The sequence below is a fragment of the Xiphias gladius genome, chromosome 5 (assembly GCF_016859285.1).
Source record: "Xiphias gladius isolate SHS-SW01 ecotype Sanya breed wild chromosome 5, ASM1685928v1, whole genome shotgun sequence".
Classification (NCBI taxonomy): domain Eukaryota; kingdom Metazoa; phylum Chordata; class Actinopteri; order Istiophoriformes; family Xiphiidae; genus Xiphias; species Xiphias gladius.
In genome coordinates, this window is record NC_053404.1 from 11,208,996 (window position 1) to 11,228,604 (window position 19,609).

Consider the following 19,609-nt stretch of genomic DNA (forward strand, 5'->3'; position numbering starts at 1 on the left):
ATCTGTATTCATTTCCTGTTTTATTTTGAAGTCTTGGTTCTGTTGTGTTAGTTTGTTTTTACTTCCTGGTTTTTCCCGCCTGTTTTGATTACTGTCTCCACCTTAATGTCTTTCACCTGTGTCTTGTTTCCTGTGTATTTAAACCCCACCTCATTTCTCATGCCTTGCCAGATTGTCTTTGTTACCCTTGTGTTCAAGCTCTCTCGCATTTAGTCCTGAATCATTCCCTGTGTATGATTTGTTTTTCCGGTATTTTTGTGACCCTCGATTTCTGCCTGTTCCTGATCTGCCTTGTTGCCTGGTTTAACTTACTCCTGGTATTTTGACCTCTGTTACGTCTCTCGGATTAAAGATTTGGATTTTGGACATTCCACTTCTGCCTGACTCTCTCTTGCACTTGATCCACACACACCTGTCCTTTTACAAGAGTGCATATGCATTTTCCTTGTATTTTCTGGGCTCTATGGAAATGATTTTTAAGTTAAATAATCGGCCTAAAGGCATAAAATAGTGAAACATAGTTTGCCTGATAATCTTCTCTTTACTTTAATGGTTAATTTCTGCTCTCTGCCTTTTGTAGGCTATTCACTGTCCTTGCTAAGTACTAACATAACAATCTATTTTGAAAGATGAAGCTTCCACTACCTGTAAGAAGATTGTTGTGAAATTGTTAATAAAAGTCGGTAATGCAGCTAGATTTATTGTACATAAATCATAGGCGGAGCAGTTGGATGTGGTGATTTTAAGCAAATGGCATGGTAGGCTATTCAAACCATGCAACGATCCAAAAACCAAACAATTCCTGCCGTCAGTTAAAATGCACTGAGTTTTGTGTGTGTGTGTGTGTGTGTGTGTGTATGTGTGTGTGTGTGTGTGTGTGTGTGTGTGTGTGTGTGTGTGTGTGTGTATACGTGTGTGTGTGTGTGTATGTGTGTGTGTGTGTGTGTAAATATGTATGTGTATATATATGCATGATTCTATATCTTTGTATTCATCTCTGCAGCCTGTGTGTCTCTAAAGATGAGCTTTGTAGTGACATGCTGCAGTTAACATAAAATGCTCTGTGAGCATGTAATGAGGCATACTGAGCCACAGTTGTCTGCCTATAGGATATTCTGTCACACTGTCTCTGGACCCGACCTAGCAACACATCAGAAACCTCATCAGATAGACTTAGCTCCCTGGACAGAACCAAAATGACAGTGGCTGGATGTTTGGCTAAGTGTAATGACGTTGGGGTTCTGGTGGTGTTTTCCTTGTAGGGGAACCAAAGGGTAGGAGTGTGTATCAGTTCAGACACTTAGTGGGGTGCTAGTTATACTATTCACCCCTCCCTCTGAAGCATGTGGACAGGTAGTGAGGATGCCTCATCTAAAACTATAGTATAACTAGGTAGTTTTGAGAGGTAGTCTGAGATATGAAGAGGGGAAACTTGAGGTAAATGGTCTTTGGACAAGGAATGAGTGTGTTCAACATCAGAGAACGAGTAGGGTGGGTTTATATCTGCGTGGTTTTCTCATCCAAGTGTGTGTTTCACTGGTGCAAGAGTGTGACTGATGTTATATCAATCTGGGAATGATTGTGTGTGAATTTTGGCGTGAATGTACACAGGCGTATAGCTCTGTCGCTATGTATGTTTGTGTATTTATGAGTGTCTGTCCAAAGCCCCATCATTAGGTCGTAGGCAGTCCCAGTGTTGGGGGTGTAGCTCGGCTGCTCCTGCTCCTCTCAGGTCAATTTAGGGGGAGAAAAGCACTTCGATCCTGGCCTGAAAGTCTGAGGGTCCCCAGCGGGAGGCAGCGCAGCCCTGCAATCTATATTGGATTTATTCCTTTCCCATCTACAGGCCCCCCACACCCCACAGAGAGGAAGTCTCAACTGCACTTTCCCTGTCCCCTAAGACAATATGTTATGGTACACACATAAGTACACATAATCGTGTAAACACACACATGCAGACACACTCAGAGGCACACACACATAGTCTATCTTCAAGGCACATTCCCCCACAGCAAGGAAGTTATACAGGCACACTTTCTTTCACTGTGGGAGTTGCAATGAGGTCAAGATATACTGAGTTTTGAGAGAGACTGACAGACAGAAAAGAGACCAGCAGAGAATCATCCAAGCTGTTGACAGAGTGAGTTATTTGAGGCTGACCATTGTTTCTCTTCTGGAAAATATTGTTCATATTTATAAAGGCCAAGGTGTAAAATGCATTTTTATTACATTGAAGCAGGAATAAAAGAATTTACATAAAACTCAGACAAGGTCAGGGAGAAACGAGGTTCTTAATTTAGTCTAATCAACTGTCATTTGCATCGCACCATTTGCGCAAGGTATTGCCACTAACTGAATAAATGGACTTCTTCAGACTCAAGGGGGGGCATTCTGGTTTTGATAAGCTTGCAACATAACTGATTTGCATATATTACTTTGATTATCTCATTACTAGGATGATTCTTGCGGAATTTTTGACACGCGCAATCGAATTAAAATTAAGGCACGCAATCAATAAAAGGGCAACGCGGCTGTGAAAAGACACGGCACCCCAGATTTGTATGGTCAGCTTGTGATGATAATGCTGGTGATGTTGGTTATGGTGTTGATGTGGCAGATGATGGTAATTGCCATGACGACGATGATGATGATGATGATCTCTCAGCTCACGAGCTCCTGGACTCCGCAGTAGGTTTACGAGAGTCTCGGGCTCTTGATTCCTGTGATCAAAGCAGTAATCAGTGGAGACAATGGGGGCCGTGAAATTGCCGCTTTCGTGTGGGTGACCTATGCACCTGCCATGAATCCAAGAGTGGCCCAAAGGCGGCTCATGTTCCCGCAATCGATAATAGCGCTCACATCTTTCGTCCGACTCGACCCATCTGTGGAATGATGAAATCATGCGTATAGACGTTCTCGCCTCGGATAATTTTGCAATGCAGAAGCCAAAATAACCTGATACACTGTGAGGAACAGGTACAGGCATGAGGGCCATCAATTCAACTGAGCTCCAAAGTATGATCAAGTATCATTTATCACCCAAAACTTCAAACTTTGACTGATGAGTGACCCAAAATATTAAATGTATCGTTCGGTTTGATTTTAGTTTATATGTGGCTTTAAAGGCCTATATAATACACCTTCCAAATTATGCATACTTTTGTGTGTTCTGATCACAAAATCTTCAGTACTATTATATGCCAAGTGGCTCACTCGTTGCTATACACAATTTGCTTGAGGGCGTAAGATTTGGAGACTCCTTCTCTCCTCTGTCATTCTTCTGCACACTAGCCGGAGAGCAAACGCACATGTCCACGTTTTAAATTCATGATGTGAATAATTATAGGCCTGGAAATTGTTTTCTTTATGACCTTCTCTTTCCTTAACCCCCCGACACATGCAAACACATACACACATATAACAATAACCCCGTAAAGAAAACTACTTCTGTTGAAGCATTAAGTAGTTAATTATTTTCCTTACATAAGGACAAATTATCAAGTCAGTTGATCGAAATTAGAACCCTTTGTTTGTGATCAGACCGCATTACCGCTGGAAATTACGGATGATGGCTGCGTGAGCGCTTGCCTTTGTTGTTTCGATCATCGCCTGTCGCTCTGAACTAACGCTAACAAAGTCATTAAACTGACTCCCTCTCTCTCTCATTATGCGGGCTTTAATAACCGCTAATTAACTTTGCTTACGCGCGCCTTAAAAGCCCTCCCTCCAAACACACACTCTCTCCTTCTCTGCCTCCGTTTCTTTCTTCTGCAGCCTGGTCTCTCAAGCAGAGCAAGTGTCCAATTATGTCAGAGAGGCAGGGCGGATGGAGGATAAAGGACGAGTCGTCGTCACCAAGGCCACGAGGCAGTTGCTGCATGTTACGGACCAGTATTTACACGCGTTGCATTGGGACAAACTTGTGGGAAAACAGGAGGATGATTCGTCTTCACCAAGCACTGAATAGTCCTGTCCCTGTATGTGCAAGTATAGGATACCTGTCTCCTGCAGGTGGATGAGGGTTTTAACTTTGAATAAATGACTTTATGCCTATAAAGACCATGCATACAAATGCATCTGTAGTCAAATAGGTTAGATAGCGGATGAAGCGAAAGGCAGTGAGTAGCAGAAATTGGGGAGTTGATGAGAATAAAGCGCAGAGTATGATGCGTTTAGATGGTTCAATAGGGCTATAGAACAACAGAGTTAAGTCTCAGAGAATCTCTCCGTCTACACATTTTAATAACTGGGCCTTAGCTGTTACAGTAGTTTGCTATTCAATCCAGAAGATGGCGCCATATGAATGACCTGCAAGGCAGAGCACAACCTGCTGGTCCCTAAATGATGAGCTTCATTAGTATCACTTCCGTGGCCTTCACTGGAGAGGATAGACATGGAGCTGAGAGGGAGCAGAGATAGCTTGCATCACATAGGGGGAACTGTTTAAAATGCATGCACTCTACCATAATGCATAATCTACCTCCTAACTTCAGTGTGTTTAAAATAAATGGCCAAGGTGCGTGAGACCAAAACGGCACACATGCCTATGGACTTCCAGGGTATATTTCATATTGGCACAGCAGCATTAGGCTATCTGAGAACAGAACACGAACAGAAAGCATGCAACCCCGAGTTTCCCCTCGGTGTTATCAAGTTAGGATGCTATGAAAATACAGGGGAGGCGTTGGTGAGATGGTCCTGAAACGGGAGGCGGCCTCTCTCCGCCATCTCTTCACCTGCAAGTCAAATAGACGGAAAATTGAAAATGTTAAAATTGCGCTCAGGCTATTCCGCCCCCCTCTAATGTATGCGCGTAATTAGTGCATTTAAACAAAGCGCGGATGTCCTGCTGGCTGAAATGGCGGCTGACATCTCTTTTTCCACAGGGTTAATAACAGTGTGCGGATAAATGAATCAAATTGTGCCCCCCAAATTACAGAGCGACTCTAAATACTCGTCAGTATTACGTACGTCTGTTTGTGACCGCACAGGAAAAAGGCATAACATTTTATATTGTTATTACACTCATTACATTGATTTGCGTGCAAGTAAACAAGCTCAGAACTTTGTGACACCACAGAAAGTTGCGGATGGACTGAATCTGACACCATGCGTGTGGGAACAGGTTGCAGTTGCTCATAATACCATTATAGTACAGCATATGTTATAAATACTGGAGACAAAAAGATATTGTCTTTGTATTGCCTGATAACAAACATAGGCCTTATCACAGAGGAAATCTGCTACACAAAAATGTTAATTCTGTCAAATAGCACGATTTTTCCACTTAAATGCTATTTCTGCAGATACGTTTTAAAGCACCAATGTTAAAATTTTACCAGGCACTTAAAAAAATTAAGAACTGAGTTCGTTGGGTTTATCTCCATGAAATCTACTAAGCGGCCTTAACTAAATTTTACATAGATCTACGGCGCTCGTATCCCAGTTCCAATCAGTAAAAAGCTAGGCCTATTAACTTATAAAATAGTTAAAAGCAAAAACATAAATAAATAAATAAATAAATAAAATAAAATAACTTGGTCTATTTTCTGGACGTACATTTTATTGCTATTTTTCGTTTGCTGCAATTCTCTAACCCGGCCAGATACATAACGGAGGGGAGGAAGAGAGAGAGAGTGAGACAGAAGGAGAGAGTAAATTGCAGCTTGCTGAAGTTTTTGGATTGAATTCTGAAAATGATCCTTCTAACAGTGATGGGCTCTGAGGCGAGGATAGGGGTCATGCCATTCAATAGACTTTCATTTAAAATTACATTCTCGAGCCATCTCTCCATCTCTCCCCCTCTCCACGGCGGAGTCACTGCATGCTATCCCGGCTCCCCGTGCGGCGTCTCATCACCGCCGCGCCACCCTCACTTTTGGAGGCAATTGGTGGGAGAGGGAGGGAGCAAGAAAAAGACAGACAGACAGACAGACAGACAGACAGACAGATAGACAGATAGATAGATAGATAGATAGATAGATAGATAGATAGATAGATAGATAGATAGATAGATAGATAGATAGATAGATAGATGCTCATAATAAACGTATTAATGCTTGATTTCCTGTCAAAACACAGTTTTGATATTTCTATTTCTATGTGACTCAAACTCTGACATGGCTTTCGCGGGTGTTCTGTGAGGGTGAACAGAAACTCCGCGCCGGATTTTTTTTTTTCATCTTGGCACAAGGATTCAACACACAGTATTTGTATGCTTTAGCCTGAAAGATAAAAAAGGTTATGCTTATCATTTAACCTATATAAAGTACATGTGTGAAAAAACTACCCAAAAATCATTACAAAAAAACCCCAGCCAAATAATTACATTATCTCATTGAATTAAAATATTCGTGTATTATTATTATTATTATTATTAATATTATTATTACGAATTTATAATGATCTCAAAGTAGTATAAATAACATGAAATGGGGGGGTTGCATAAGGGAGGGAATTGTGAAAAAGGAGTTATCAAACTAAAGTCCTCTGAATTAAACGAGGAACTGATTGTTTGTTTATTAGCAATATTAACAGTTATAACTGTTAATGCTGAACTATATTAGTGTAATAATAATGTAATACTGTAATATACTGTCCTGTAGGTCTATATATACATATACAGGACAACAAGGCTATAGCCTAGGTGTGCAGAAAAGGCCTTTTTCACAGCAGACATTTTGACTTGACATGGTACAAAAAGCACAGGCACAGTTACTAATAACTTTAACAGTGGTCCCAGTAAGCCATGAGAATGTGACAGCGAGCCAGCATGCACAATACCAGGACCCTGAAAACGAAGCAGCTAATGTATTTTCCTGCTTTGCCATGTTAAAATGTAGCCTACTCCATGAAAAAGTCTATTTTGATCTTGTGTTATTATTGCTTCTTTCATGACCAACAGTCTCTGTAGTGATTATTGTTTTTGTACCTTTTGGCTACATTGTTGCAATTCATTAATACTGTAAAACACACTTGTACTTGTCTGACTCTTTTGCCACTTCTGCCAAAGCCATCTTTACATTATTAAATAATTTCACGGAATTAGTGATAATTGTTGATGGCGCCTCTCATAACATTTTAAACATTTTAATGTTACACAGACCATAATTGTCAGAGTACAACGAAAATCAAACCGACAAGCAAGAAAAGCTGATTTACGGTGCTTCGGTTTTGCAACTTTAGCTGTTGAGTTCGTTCCATAGAGCAAAAGACTCCATATCAGGTTTTGTTGTCTTTACCTCAAATTAACTTTAATCGTAAAATATATAAAGAAGCTGCGCTCTGTCTCTCTCCCAGCATACACATACACCAGCCAATCGGGCGAAAAATAACTCCAGAGCTAGCGCTCGGAGCGAAAAAGACACTGGCGGATCGGAGCGCAGCGCGAGGCAGCCAAGCCGCTGTCTGTCTGAGAGTGTGAGAGAGGGGTGACAGAGGAGAGAGAGAGAGAGAGAGAGAGAGAGAGAGAGGGGAGTGAGGAGAAGGAGGGAGGAGTGAACGGTCCTAGTTCAAACAAACACACCGGCCTGAGAGGAGAGAAGAAGAAGAAGGAGGAGGAGGAGAGCGCCAGAGCCCGAGAAAGAAAGAGAGAGAGAGAGAGAGAGAGAGAGAGAGAGAGAGAGAGCGAGAGGGAGAGAGTGGGAGACTCACAGGCGTTACCGAAACTAGACGAACCAAATCATCGACATGAGCGGTCAGTTTGAGGAAGATATCCACGACCGGGGCGAGAGGAAGAGCAGTAAATCCCCGACGCTGCTCTCATCTTACTGCATAGAGAGCATTCTGGGCCGCCGGAGTCCTTGTAAGGTCAGACTGATAGGGCCGCAAAGTTTGACGGGTCTGCCCGGCAGAGAAGAGCTCAACAAAACGGCTGACGGTAAGTTTACTTTGAAGTGGAATTAAAAAGATAGCCTGCAGTGGTTATTTGGGAACGTTGTAGAGGATAAACACGTAGACCTTAAAAATAAGTTAGTTTTATGCTCAAAGTCTGTAGGCTAGTTAATGCCATAAGAAGAGTCAGCAAGTCATCACGTTTTAAGGAGAATAATCTCGTTGGTTTCATAATAGTTGGATAATAAATGTTTCCTAAACTAAACAGTTGGTGTTATGTCTGAAGGAATTGTTTACAGGCTAGGCCTATAAAAGTATTTAAAGGAAATGTTTGCTCTGCTTTTCACAGCCATTTTGTTATTCATTATTTTGACATAGCATGTTTGACACGCTTCTTTCTCAGGGCCGACGAAAGACCTTTCTCTCAGTGCTGACATGCACTTGCCACCCAAGCTCCGCCGACTGTACGGACCCGGGGGGAAGTACCTCCACGACCACGCAGAGAAGCTGGACAGGGAGCGGCTACTCCTGCACCAAACCACCGACAGCCTCAAAATCAGCCAAGCACCGCAGGTCAGCATTAGCCGCAGTAAATCCTACCGGGAGAACGCATCACTTAGCCGGGGAGAAGGCGACCAGAGCCCCGTGGTGGGTTCGGAGGACGGCGGCCTGGGACTGGTGGAGCTCGGCCCGTTGAAGTTCGAGGAGGACGCGGTGAAGGAGGATGAGAGTTGCGCTGACACCGCCGCGCTGTCCCCGAAGGAGGAGGAGAGGGAGAGCTTGAACGCCGGGGATGGAGACGTGAGGGACGGGGAGGACAGCGTGTGTCTGTCAGCTGGCAGTGACTCGGAGGAAGGGATGCTGAAACGGAAGCAGAGAAGATACAGGACTACTTTCACAAGTTACCAGCTGGAAGAGCTGGAGAGGGCTTTTCAGAAGACACACTACCCCGACGTCTTCACCAGGTAAAAAAAATTAAAACAGCAGAACTTGTATTCTTTCAAGCCTCATTGATTCTATTCTTTTGTTTTAGATTAAAAATTTGTGACTTTCCTGAAATAGTATTATTATTATTATTATTATTATTATTATTATTATTATTATTATTATTATTATGCATTATAGCCTATACGTTTACAAATTAAAAACCAAAAACTGTAGGTCTATAAATTTGAGTTTTAAATACACACAAGGCGTCAATATTATATTCGTTTACAATAGTGATGTCTGATAACAAATAATTATTGTTATTATTGTTATTATTATCAGTAGTAATAGTAGTAGTAGCAGTATAGATGGCTATGTTTAAAATAAAATCCCAAAAGAAACGCATAAAGACACACACATGCAACGTATTCTCTAATAATTCCATTCATTAATGGAAGGATGATAATTAATGCCTTTATTTTTTATAATAAACACCTCCCTAGCCCATAAAATTTTCGAAAAACAGTCCCAGAAATTCCACACGTCTGTAACAGGATACTTCGCGAATCACGCCTCATAAAATGCCCGAACACCAAATCCGTGCTTTGCATAATTGAACACAATAGGCCTGTAAGTGCTGACATACTGGGGACGCTTTGTTACCTGTGTCCGCTATTATTGACGCAGATGAAAGCAGCAGGTTAGCTGCTGGACACGATACATAATACAGGCTGCAAAAAAGTCAGGACTTTACCTTAAGACGAAGGGCAGGTGTATATGCACGAACACACGAACACACACACACACACACACACACACACACACACACACACACACACACACACACACACACACACACACACACACACACACACACACAGACACACACACAGAATTAAATGCGGGGCTTCTTTGTAGCTATTATTTTTCTGAGGGTTTTATGCTGTTTTAGAAAAATCCATTATTATGATTTTTATGTAGTAGGTCATACAAACAAAATAAACTCGCTTATAAATAAAACTTCAGACCTAGGCTATTTTCTGCTAATTTAACATTCTGATAATTGGCACATCCGCCTTTTTTGTTCGAAAATAAAGGCTTTTCTGCAGGACACACGAACCTATATTTTCGATTTTTTTTTAACCATTGGGATTATTCATATTTCCCAATCGATTTACTTTAAGATGACTTGTAGGTCTAATTTGCACTGCAAGCCCATCTTGCAGCTGAAGGGACCGTCAATTGCTTTGTGGCAGGATAGTTTAGATGTCATTATTTCAACCATCATGTTGTTACAGTGGCAGGCGTGGGCTAAGGAAAATCACTAGGCCTATCTCTACCCATCCGTGACAGGCAAAATAGAATATGGCTATGGCGTCTTTCTGCAGTTCATGTCAGGGAGGAGGAGAAAAATCAAGCCTATTTTGATCGTCTATTGTTGACAGTGAACAATCGGAGGGAACAAAACAGCAATTCTGCGTTGCTTCCAAACGGTGGCCTGTAACCTTGAATCTTTTCTTTCTGCCTTTCTGCCTTTGCTCCTTTCCTCTTTTTTTTTCAATTCTTTTCAGAGAAGAGCTCGCAATGCGCCTGGATCTTACCGAGGCTCGTGTTCAAGTAAGTGGATCTCTGTTCTATCTTTATCGGAAAATAGAAGCCTGTGACCTGTAAATCAAATAGGGGGAAAAAAAAATCAGCATCCCTTAATGTTTTATGTCCTCTATAAAATTGCCCTTTTACACAGCGCTGCATCATAACCGGTGATATGCGTCACTGATTGAGGATCAACGACTGCGGGCCTATTTGAGGCAGTAATTTATTACAGTAAAAATGTGTTAAATGGCCCAAGTCGCTACGCAGGGAAGGTCTTTCCTGTTATTGAATATTATTACACGCGAACGGGGGTCGTTTTAGTGGCAATTAAGCGGACGCTAACGATTCATAAAAAGCTCACTTAGTGCGAGAGCAAACACTGTCTATATTCCTGGGATGAGATGGTGTTTGAATTCCCATCGGAGGGTACAGAGAGGGGGCGAGGCCGAGATGAGTGTCTGAGTAAAAAGATGTGTGTGAGAATAAGAGAGAGAAGGAAGGGAGGGGAGGGGATGGAGAGAAAGAGGGGAGGGCTAATGCTATTTGATTTCCCATTATGTGATTGCAATAGACCTGCATTGATCCGATGCTTTGCACTTGGGAGCGAATGAGAGACCATTAAAAGTGTTTGCCCCCCCCCCAACGCATCCCACTCTCTCCATCTCTCCCTCTCTTTCGCTTTACACTGAAAGCGTGGCTTGCATGTCGAAAGCCCGGGCTCATAACCACAGAGACAGTTCAAACAGGGTGGAAGCTCGGAGAGGTTATGGCTGACGGTAAAGCAACAGATGTCTCTTTGGGGGCCGTAGGTGAACAAATCACTTAACGGGCGCCATCAGGAGGTGATAAAAACTCATAAATTCCCGAGGGGCTGTGTAATGCTAAACAGCCCCTCTGGGAATAATGTGTGTGTGTGCCTGTCGCTCAAGCTGGTTCGTTCAATCACTTTCCTCATGTTGACATTTTGCTCGTTGTGAGAGCCCCGTGCCTCCGCAGTGCAAACTGGGCAACAGTGGATGCGTGGGAAAGTTAAATACTCTCTTGGATGGAAGTCACTTGTTCTACATCTCTTAAGAATTTAATTTAAAGCGCATTAATTGTTATTGGAGCCAGTTCAGCGGTAATTTTCTGGATCTTTTGTTAACACCGCTCTTAATGATCTCTCCCCACCCTGAAGCCCGTCCACATGAACGGGGGGTTTAATTAGACAGATAGTAGATTTAAGGGACCGTGAGCGGCAGGGTTTACCTTGCAAGTAATTACCGTTGACTTTCCGCCTGTTGGCCACCACCTGAATCAGACAACTATTAGAGTACACTGACAAAACATTCAGTGGAGTCTGGTCATGTTAATTACAATAAAACATTGCTCTGATGTAAGCAGGACATGGAGTTATAGTTTTATTTTTTTATAACCTGCATAACTGAACAGCATTTGTCTTTTAGACGGAAATGGCTTATTTATTTATATTTATTATTCATTTATTAGATTTTTGCTTTTTCTATATGCGGCCTCTTTTATCACTTGAACCTGTATCTGTTTTACTAGAACCAAGATTTATGTTTTACTGCCTTTGTCCTCCTATTTTTCCTTATCTTCTAACCTCTTTTTGGGAAAAGTGATAACCTGCTCATATTAATGTGTGTATCATCATCTCTCCCTCAGGTGTGGTTTCAGAACCGCAGGGCCAAATGGAGGAAGCGTGAGAAGGCCGGGGTGCAGGCCCACCCGTCAGGCCTGCCGTTCCCAGGCCCCCTGGCAGCGGGCCACCCTCTCAGCCACTACCTTGATGGAGGTCCCTTCCCTCCCCACCCCCACCCAGCCCTGGAGTCTGCATGGACGGCTGCGGCAGCTGCAGCCGCAGCCTTCCCAGGCCTGGCCCCGCCGCCTCACAATGGTTCTGCACCACCCTTGGCCACCCCGCTTGGCCTGGGCACTTTCCTGGGCACGGCTGCCATGTTTCGCCACCCTGCCTTCATTGGGCCCACTTTTGGCAGGTAAGCTGCACCCATACACAGACATCCCTTGGACCTGATATTTATTCTTTACAGTTATTTACATCAGAGTTCGCCAATCTTTGTACTTGCAGGACTTCACATTTATCCCTATATTTACATTAAATGACTACAATTTTGTAGTCAAGCCCATGTACAGAACAATGCACAGCAGCAACTGAGCTTAAAATAAACTCCTGGCACATCATGCAGTTCTAATTACAATTATCCTCAGTCACACTGCATTACTGTTTATCTCAGTGTCTGATTATAAATATGTTATACTGTTAACCATTGGTGTGTAATGACTCTGTCAAATTGCTTAATAAATTAACCAAATGTGTGATCCTGCCAGACAAGCTGTGAGGGGGGGGGTGAACACTCCATATGCCATAATCAGCTTATCATTTGCTTTTCTCCTCTGTTATACAGCATTATTAACCTTGTACTCTCCACGTTATCTTTTATTTTAGGGAAGTCGGTATACAATAGAAGACATGAATCTAGTTAAGGAGAATTTTAAGACAATGTGAAGAACCTGAGAAAGAGGAAATAAAATACATATGGACAGTGAAAATCTTAATTAACAGGAAATGGTTTTCCCCCTTTTACTGCTGTCACACAGACAGCATTTTTGAGTTAACACTGCTCTCTGTTGTAAGGAGAAAGAGGTTATGAGGCAGATTACTTATTTTGGATTGAATAATTTAACCTTTAATATTGGCAAACATGTTTAGCATGCATCAGTGTTGTAGATGGTTACATTTCTGTCTTCTTTCAGGCTCTTCTCCAGTATGGGTCCCCTGACTAGTGCTTCCACTGCTGCAGCCCTCCTCCGTCAGCCTGCCCCTCCTGTAGAGAATCCCACCCACACAGGGCCTGTCCTCCCTGATCCTTCCCCTTCTTCCACCTCCTCAGCTGCAGCAGACCGTAGGGCCTCCAGTATTGCCGCGCTGCGCCTCAAAGCTAAGGAACACTCCGCTCAGCTCACCCAGCTTAACATCCTGCCCACCGGAGCTGCAGGGAAGGAGGTGTGCTGAACACTCAACACCAGCTTGATGCTCCCCCTATCCCAGGTTTACGTCCCATTCCATGACACCCCTGTCCCCCTTCCAAAATCCCATTCATACCTCTGGAGGCTGATGTCCTTATGTCCCCTGTGTTCAACCATCCCCGTTACCTCATGTTTCCCCAACAAAATAGCACGACCAAATTCAAAAGAGCACTGGCTAAAAAAAGGTGTGTTTGTGTGTGTCTAGTAATGACAGCTATTGTAACATTGTTGTACACTCCATTATTTAAATTGTGTAAACAACAAGTACAGTATTTGAAGCTTAAAAAAATAAATTCTTGTCAAAATTTCTTGACACTTTACCATTAAATTAAATTTGAAATTTGAAATTAGGTTCTGTATCATTCACTTAGGCTGTCATATATATATATTTTTTTTCAAGAGCCCATAAAACTGTCCCACATGCATAGACAACCAATACAAAGAACACACGTTGCCAGTGGAAGCATGTAACGAAGAACATTAACTCAAGTACTGTGATTCAGCTTTAAGTACTTCTACTTTACTTTAATATTTCCATTTGCTGCCACTTTATACTTGGACTTCACTACAGCTCAGAGGAAAATTATGTGCTTTTTACTCCACTAGATTACTTTACAAATCATTTACTTAACATTTAGATACAAAACATCTGATAAGCTTACACAGGGGCCATTTTTCTGTTTTCAGTACTTAAATTTTTATACTTTAAGTTTATAAGTTAAAATAATATAAATCAATACATGTTTGCCCTTAATACTTGTACACTTTCACTTATGCAACAATTTAAAAACTGGACTTTTACTTTTAACAGACGATTTTACTGTTACTTTGTGGTTTGGCTAATTTTAATCAAGTAAATGGTCTTCGTTACACACACGCACACACACACACACACACACACACACACACACACACACACACACACACACACACACACACACACACACACACGCAGCAGTCACGCACGCATACAGAGCTGAAGAACCGCAGGGGAACCCAGGCTTTAGAAATATTTCTTGTGCTACTTCAAATGTGGACAGCTCGAGTGCTCGACATTAATCTGTATGCATCGACGTGGATTGAGCTAGTCTGCGTTTATAATAAAGGCGAGTTGGAGGAGGTCCCCCCCAGAACCAAAGGAAACCTGTCCATTGACCTTCCATAGCCTTCTCTACAAGCCTGACTCCTCTCCACTGCTCGCCTGTCCAACAGTCACACTGAGCACACCGCTCTGTGTGTGTATACATACGTATACTCTGAATCAAACGGGAGTTATTTATGGTCTTTTTAAATCCACGTCAGCGGCAGATTAACCCCCACACACACAGTGGCATTTCCGCTGAGTCTGACTCAAGGACATGCGAGCAAAGTTGAAACCTGAGATGTGTTTCTAATGACGTACCTATGTGAAAGAAAACTGTACATATTGTGTAAAAAAAGGGGGTGGATGGGGGGTAAGACAAAAAGAATGATTTTCAAAACAAGGTCGTGTATATTTAAGGAGACCGTGTTTGATAACTTGCACTGGGTGTAGTGTTTAAGGAATGTCGCCCTGTGTAGATCTCACCTGTGTTTATGAATTATTAGGTTTTTAGATAATTATTTATGTCTAAACTTTTCCCTGAACAACTGAATGAAGGACATTTTTTTTCTTAAGAAAGTGATTGTAAGTTTCCTGGTTTAATAATTTGAATAAATTACATTGGTAAAATGAGTTATCTTTTATTATTTCAAATTCATTTAGGACTGACATGGGCCTAAACCTGGAAAAATAAACAATGTGAAATAGAATATAATAGAACTATTAATAAAAGGTGTTATGAAGAAATTGTCTTTTTTTGTCTTACATTGAAGAATGTTTTTGCAAAATACAAATTCTTAAACAAAACTCAATTTATGAGAATTTTTAAAGTTATAATAAAGAATTTTAACGTCATTGACTAGAGGAATGTAATTTAAATATCCATCCAAGTCCAGCAGCAGGTTTTCTGATGTTTAGAAAGATTGCAGACCATCTTAGAAGGATAAAAAAAAAAATGTGTTGAAAGAGAAATGTATCGCTGCAGAGAGCAGAGGTGTAGGCGCACTGCTCCACCTGAATAAGCGAAAATGTATTAGGTATATGCGCGCTGTATGCGTCTATCCTCTTCAGACCAGATGACAAAATACTGACCATACATTCATGATCTTAATCCCCAACATGTGAAACGCGCGACAAAGGCGAGAGGTTTAAAATAAAATCGCCTACTTTAAATGGGGGTGGGTGGGCCTCACAAAACTTCCTTTAAAACCCTTTAAAGGCGCTAAATTGGTCTTAACATCCGTAATGCAGTGTCGATGGAAGTGAGTCCCCATTGTCATTAATGAAGTAACAAACCACTTCATCAGAACGGCTTTTGCACACACGCACACACAGCTCGTAGAATTAACCCCCCCCCCCCCCCCACACACACACACACACACACATACACATACATTGGATCTCACTACTGATGTAGACCTATTACAGCAATCAATGGTTATTCTCCTCCCTTTGACCAATCTATGGTGCCCGACCAAATCGCGTGAAATTAGCCGGCGGATTAATGTAGTCCCTCTTTTTATTGTCTGTATCTGTGAAAACCCTCTTGTTATTCATTCAGCGCCCTTGTGTTATAGATCAACCGATCCTATACCTGTTAATCGTTGAATTTACTCCAAGGAAGCCGGAATTAGATCCGATAAGGGATGGATGGAGAGATAGGCATATATCTGTATAGAAATTTAATCTAGCACACACATACACACCCAGCGTCATACAAAGTCACCCAGCTGCTCTTTGGAGAATAATGCAGAAAAGGAGCAGGGAAAATAAGAAAAGATTTAAAAAAAAATTCTCCTGCGCGTATAGACCACCATCTACCACGTTTAGAAAAGAAAAAAAAAAAAAATTCTATTCCTTTGCTCAAGTTCAGTGGAGCGTGTTTTTTTTTTCTTGGCCCTATAGGGTTTTGATGAGATTGTCGGGGGAGTTTAATCGTATTGTGAATATAACTAATGAATGGCAAACCAATTTGTCCCTAATATCTGGGGAATGCCGGGAGGCGGATGACCTGCTGGGAGCAAGGCTTAAACTTTCTTTGCAGCGCAAAAAGGCGAGAAAATTGAAATGCTGTAGCGGGGCAGTAGTTCTGGATTTATAAAGTCGCACTTGTTGGGTGTATGCTTTTCATTCAAGACAGGCCTGTGCTTACGTAGGCCATGAGTCAATATGAATGATCATCATAATGAATGTTGATACAAATAAGGTAAGGACCGTCCAATCATGCCGTATTTCCTTGCAAATTGGTTGCAAAAAGAAAAGTCTACATGATTTGGTCGACTGTTTAAATACAGTGGGTCATAACGCTCCTGCATGCCTCTCACCGGTTAATCCAGATGCCCAGAAAATGTCCCCCCACTTATGTGTGCCCATTTTCATCCTTCGATTTGATTTGGCCAGTGATTTGGATTCTACCTGGCCTCGTTTGTCCCACCACGTATCCGCCTGAGAGAATAGGCCCAATCACGCCACAGCCTCAGCCGGATCAGTCCTCACTCAGTCTCCGGGAGAGGAGCTTTAAAAGGCGCTTTGATGGACCCCCCCTTTCGGAGAACCGCGGCCACGATGAAAGACCTGAATAGCAGGGCCATGGCACTCCGCTCCCCTCTCGGATCGCCCCTTAATTCCCCGTCTCTCTCGCTCTCATCCAATTAGCTCAGTGTATTAAGCGGTTTATCGTCTCATAACCGCCCTTTCAGCTCCAACAAGGGAGACACTTTGCAATAGGACCAGCTCTCCTTTTGACACCCTCTCTGGTGCTTGTATGTTCCACCGCGCTATGAATAACAGGGACAGAATAGGGGACTAATTCCCTCATCAAAGCCTACCTTGTCCATCGCTGGTCAAAACGACAAGCAATAAAGCTTAACACGACAATACAAAGAGACTTGTTCGACCTTATTAGCTTAGCAGGGTCGAATAAATGCCGGACTCAATTTGACTGGGTTTACTCCAAACCTAGAGGACAAAACGGGCCCCATCACTTAAAAACCTGAAGCCTGGGTAATGGGAATAGCAGGCCTGTGCACATCTACTGTGAACTGAGGTTGGTTAAGTCTAAGGAAAATAGAGAGCAAAAAACAGGCTAAGCAACTGTGGGAGAAGTAGTTGAGCTGATATGATAAAATAAATATGTAAAGTTATAAGCAATAGGCTGTAAATGCACTGAGACACTTTCTCTGGCACACAGCCTGTTCTATCAATTGCACAGTGAATCATGGTTTAAGTGTTCAGCCCACTTAAGGTTGCCTTCACAAGTCACAGTGGTTTGAAGTGATTTGTGAGGCGTTCAGTGTTTATGGAAATGTACACTGCAGGATGGAGTAAAAAAACTTGACTGTATTAATAAAAAGGAGATTTCCCTGGGAGAAAATGGTGAAACACTTCATGTAGCAAGTTACAGACTGAAGAATACTACAGTTTAGGAAAATACATACGGTATTTAGAAAATGTAGAGTAACAGTACTATATATACCATGAGACAATATACATATCAAGCATCAGATATCTTGCCTTACAGTTATCCCTTAAGTATCTGTTTGTGTTAGGATATATCAGTGAGCAGTACTGTTTTATGTCAATATTGGATTATCACATAAACTGGTATCAATGTAAAGAAGCACCTCGATTTGACAGGTACTTAATTCCCTAGATTAGTTTTTTTTCCCCAACTAAGTTTCTCAATTGATTTCCCCCCAAATTTTACTAAATCACAATACTGTGATATTAAATTACATACACAATAAAATAGAATTTTATATAATTCACTCCTATTTAGAAATAACTCTCTCAGACTTCTGTTTATTCATCTGAAATCAAATAAAACTCAAAATCACGTCCATATTTTTAAAAGGACAAAGCTGGTGACAGTCTCCATTTTTCTTATTTCCAACAAATTCCATGAAAGGACTAAAACCAGTGATGTCTCAGCCAAGCCCGTTAACTCCTCAAAAGGACATAAATTATTAAAATCAGGACACAAAGATATAGTTTAATTTTTAAAAAAAAGGCTGAGTAATTTCGTACAACAGCCGGGCACTGTAGTTTTTAGCAATATTACTAAAACAAGAATAAACAGTGCATTTTTGGGAGACTATTTTCAGTTGTAGATTGATACAAATTTGGTGCTTTAGCAAGCATTTACAGCAGCAGGGCAGTGTATGTGGTTTGACTTTAAATAACCTACGGCACCCATGTTTATATTAATGAAGGAACATGTCACCCAGTGCAAGAGAGAACCTCATTTTTGGACAACAATGGAGATCTATAACACAAAGGAATGAGATGTATCAGTCTTTGGTTATGCAGACACTACCTGTTAGTACAATCAATTCCCTGTAGCTTTCGGTCTTTTCTTGAGATTTGTTTGTTAAGAAATATTCTTTAAATTTGTTTATAAATAAAGCTTAAGGACTATCCAGATGCTCCAGTACTATATAATGGGTATATTTTGTTGATTTTTCACATTTTTTAATAACCTTCACTTTCATGGCATGTTTATTGTATTGCAGTGTGTAGTGGTAAGAAAGGAAACATGGAGCTGCTACAGGATATCCATCCACCCATATCTGTAATCCCCACACTGCAAATAACACAAGATTAATATCTTATCCATTTAGCTTTTTATTGAGGTTTCACTATCAAAAAGTTTCTCATCAATATCAAAATACCCAACATGAAATATTCTAGTCATTGCAAAAACACCATTACATAAACCCCCCTGAGCAATACAAGTAAAGATACATGGAAAATTACACACATGAAAACACATCTGCAAAGAGGGGGGAAGGTAGAATAAAAAGGAGTGACATGGATGAAATGACAGTTAAACAGAGGCAGTGGAGGAGAATGAGATCAGCATTTCGATACAGAGCCAAAAGAGTGAGGGAGTAGGGCGTGTGGCCACCTTCACCCTGTCACTCCCTGCATCCTCCTTACTTCTTTTTTTCTGATCTGACACACACTCACACACAGGCGCGTGCACACAGACTCGGGATGAATGGTGGTAATCAGAACAAGGGTCTGATCGCTGCAGGTATCCAGTGGGTCTTAGTGGCCGGGGTCACCATCATTGGCTAATTAGCAGCTTTTGGAGTATGCTGGCTGCCCTGAGGATAAGTCATTTTT

At 41.6% G+C, this 19,609-nt stretch overlaps 2 protein-coding genes across 4 annotated transcripts in view; one reads left to right on the forward strand and one right to left on the reverse strand.

Moving 5' to 3' along the window:
• Nucleotides 1-7,658: 7,658 nt before the first annotated feature.
• On the forward strand, nt 7,659-15,115 carry arxa (aristaless related homeobox a). The gene is made up of 5 exons (XM_040126353.1): nt 7,659-7,879; nt 8,237-8,798; nt 10,332-10,377; nt 12,019-12,350; nt 13,129-15,115. Exons 1-5 carry the CDS (start codon nt 7,690-7,692, stop codon nt 13,385-13,387), a joined length of 1,389 nt encoding a protein of 462 aa, XP_039982287.1. The 5' UTR covers nt 7,659-7,689; the 3' UTR covers nt 13,388-15,115.
• A 3,981-nt stretch (nt 15,116-19,096) lies between these two features.
• Nucleotides 19,097-19,609, reverse strand: part of pola1 (polymerase (DNA directed), alpha 1) — a 57,240-nt gene continuing 56,727 nt past the window's right edge. For all 3 annotated transcript variants that reach the window (XM_040127612.1, XM_040127613.1, XM_040127611.1), the window contains one exon: nt 19,097-19,609. This exon is cut by the window's right edge and continues 527 nt beyond it. The gene's annotated coding sequence lies outside the window, so the exon portion shown is untranslated.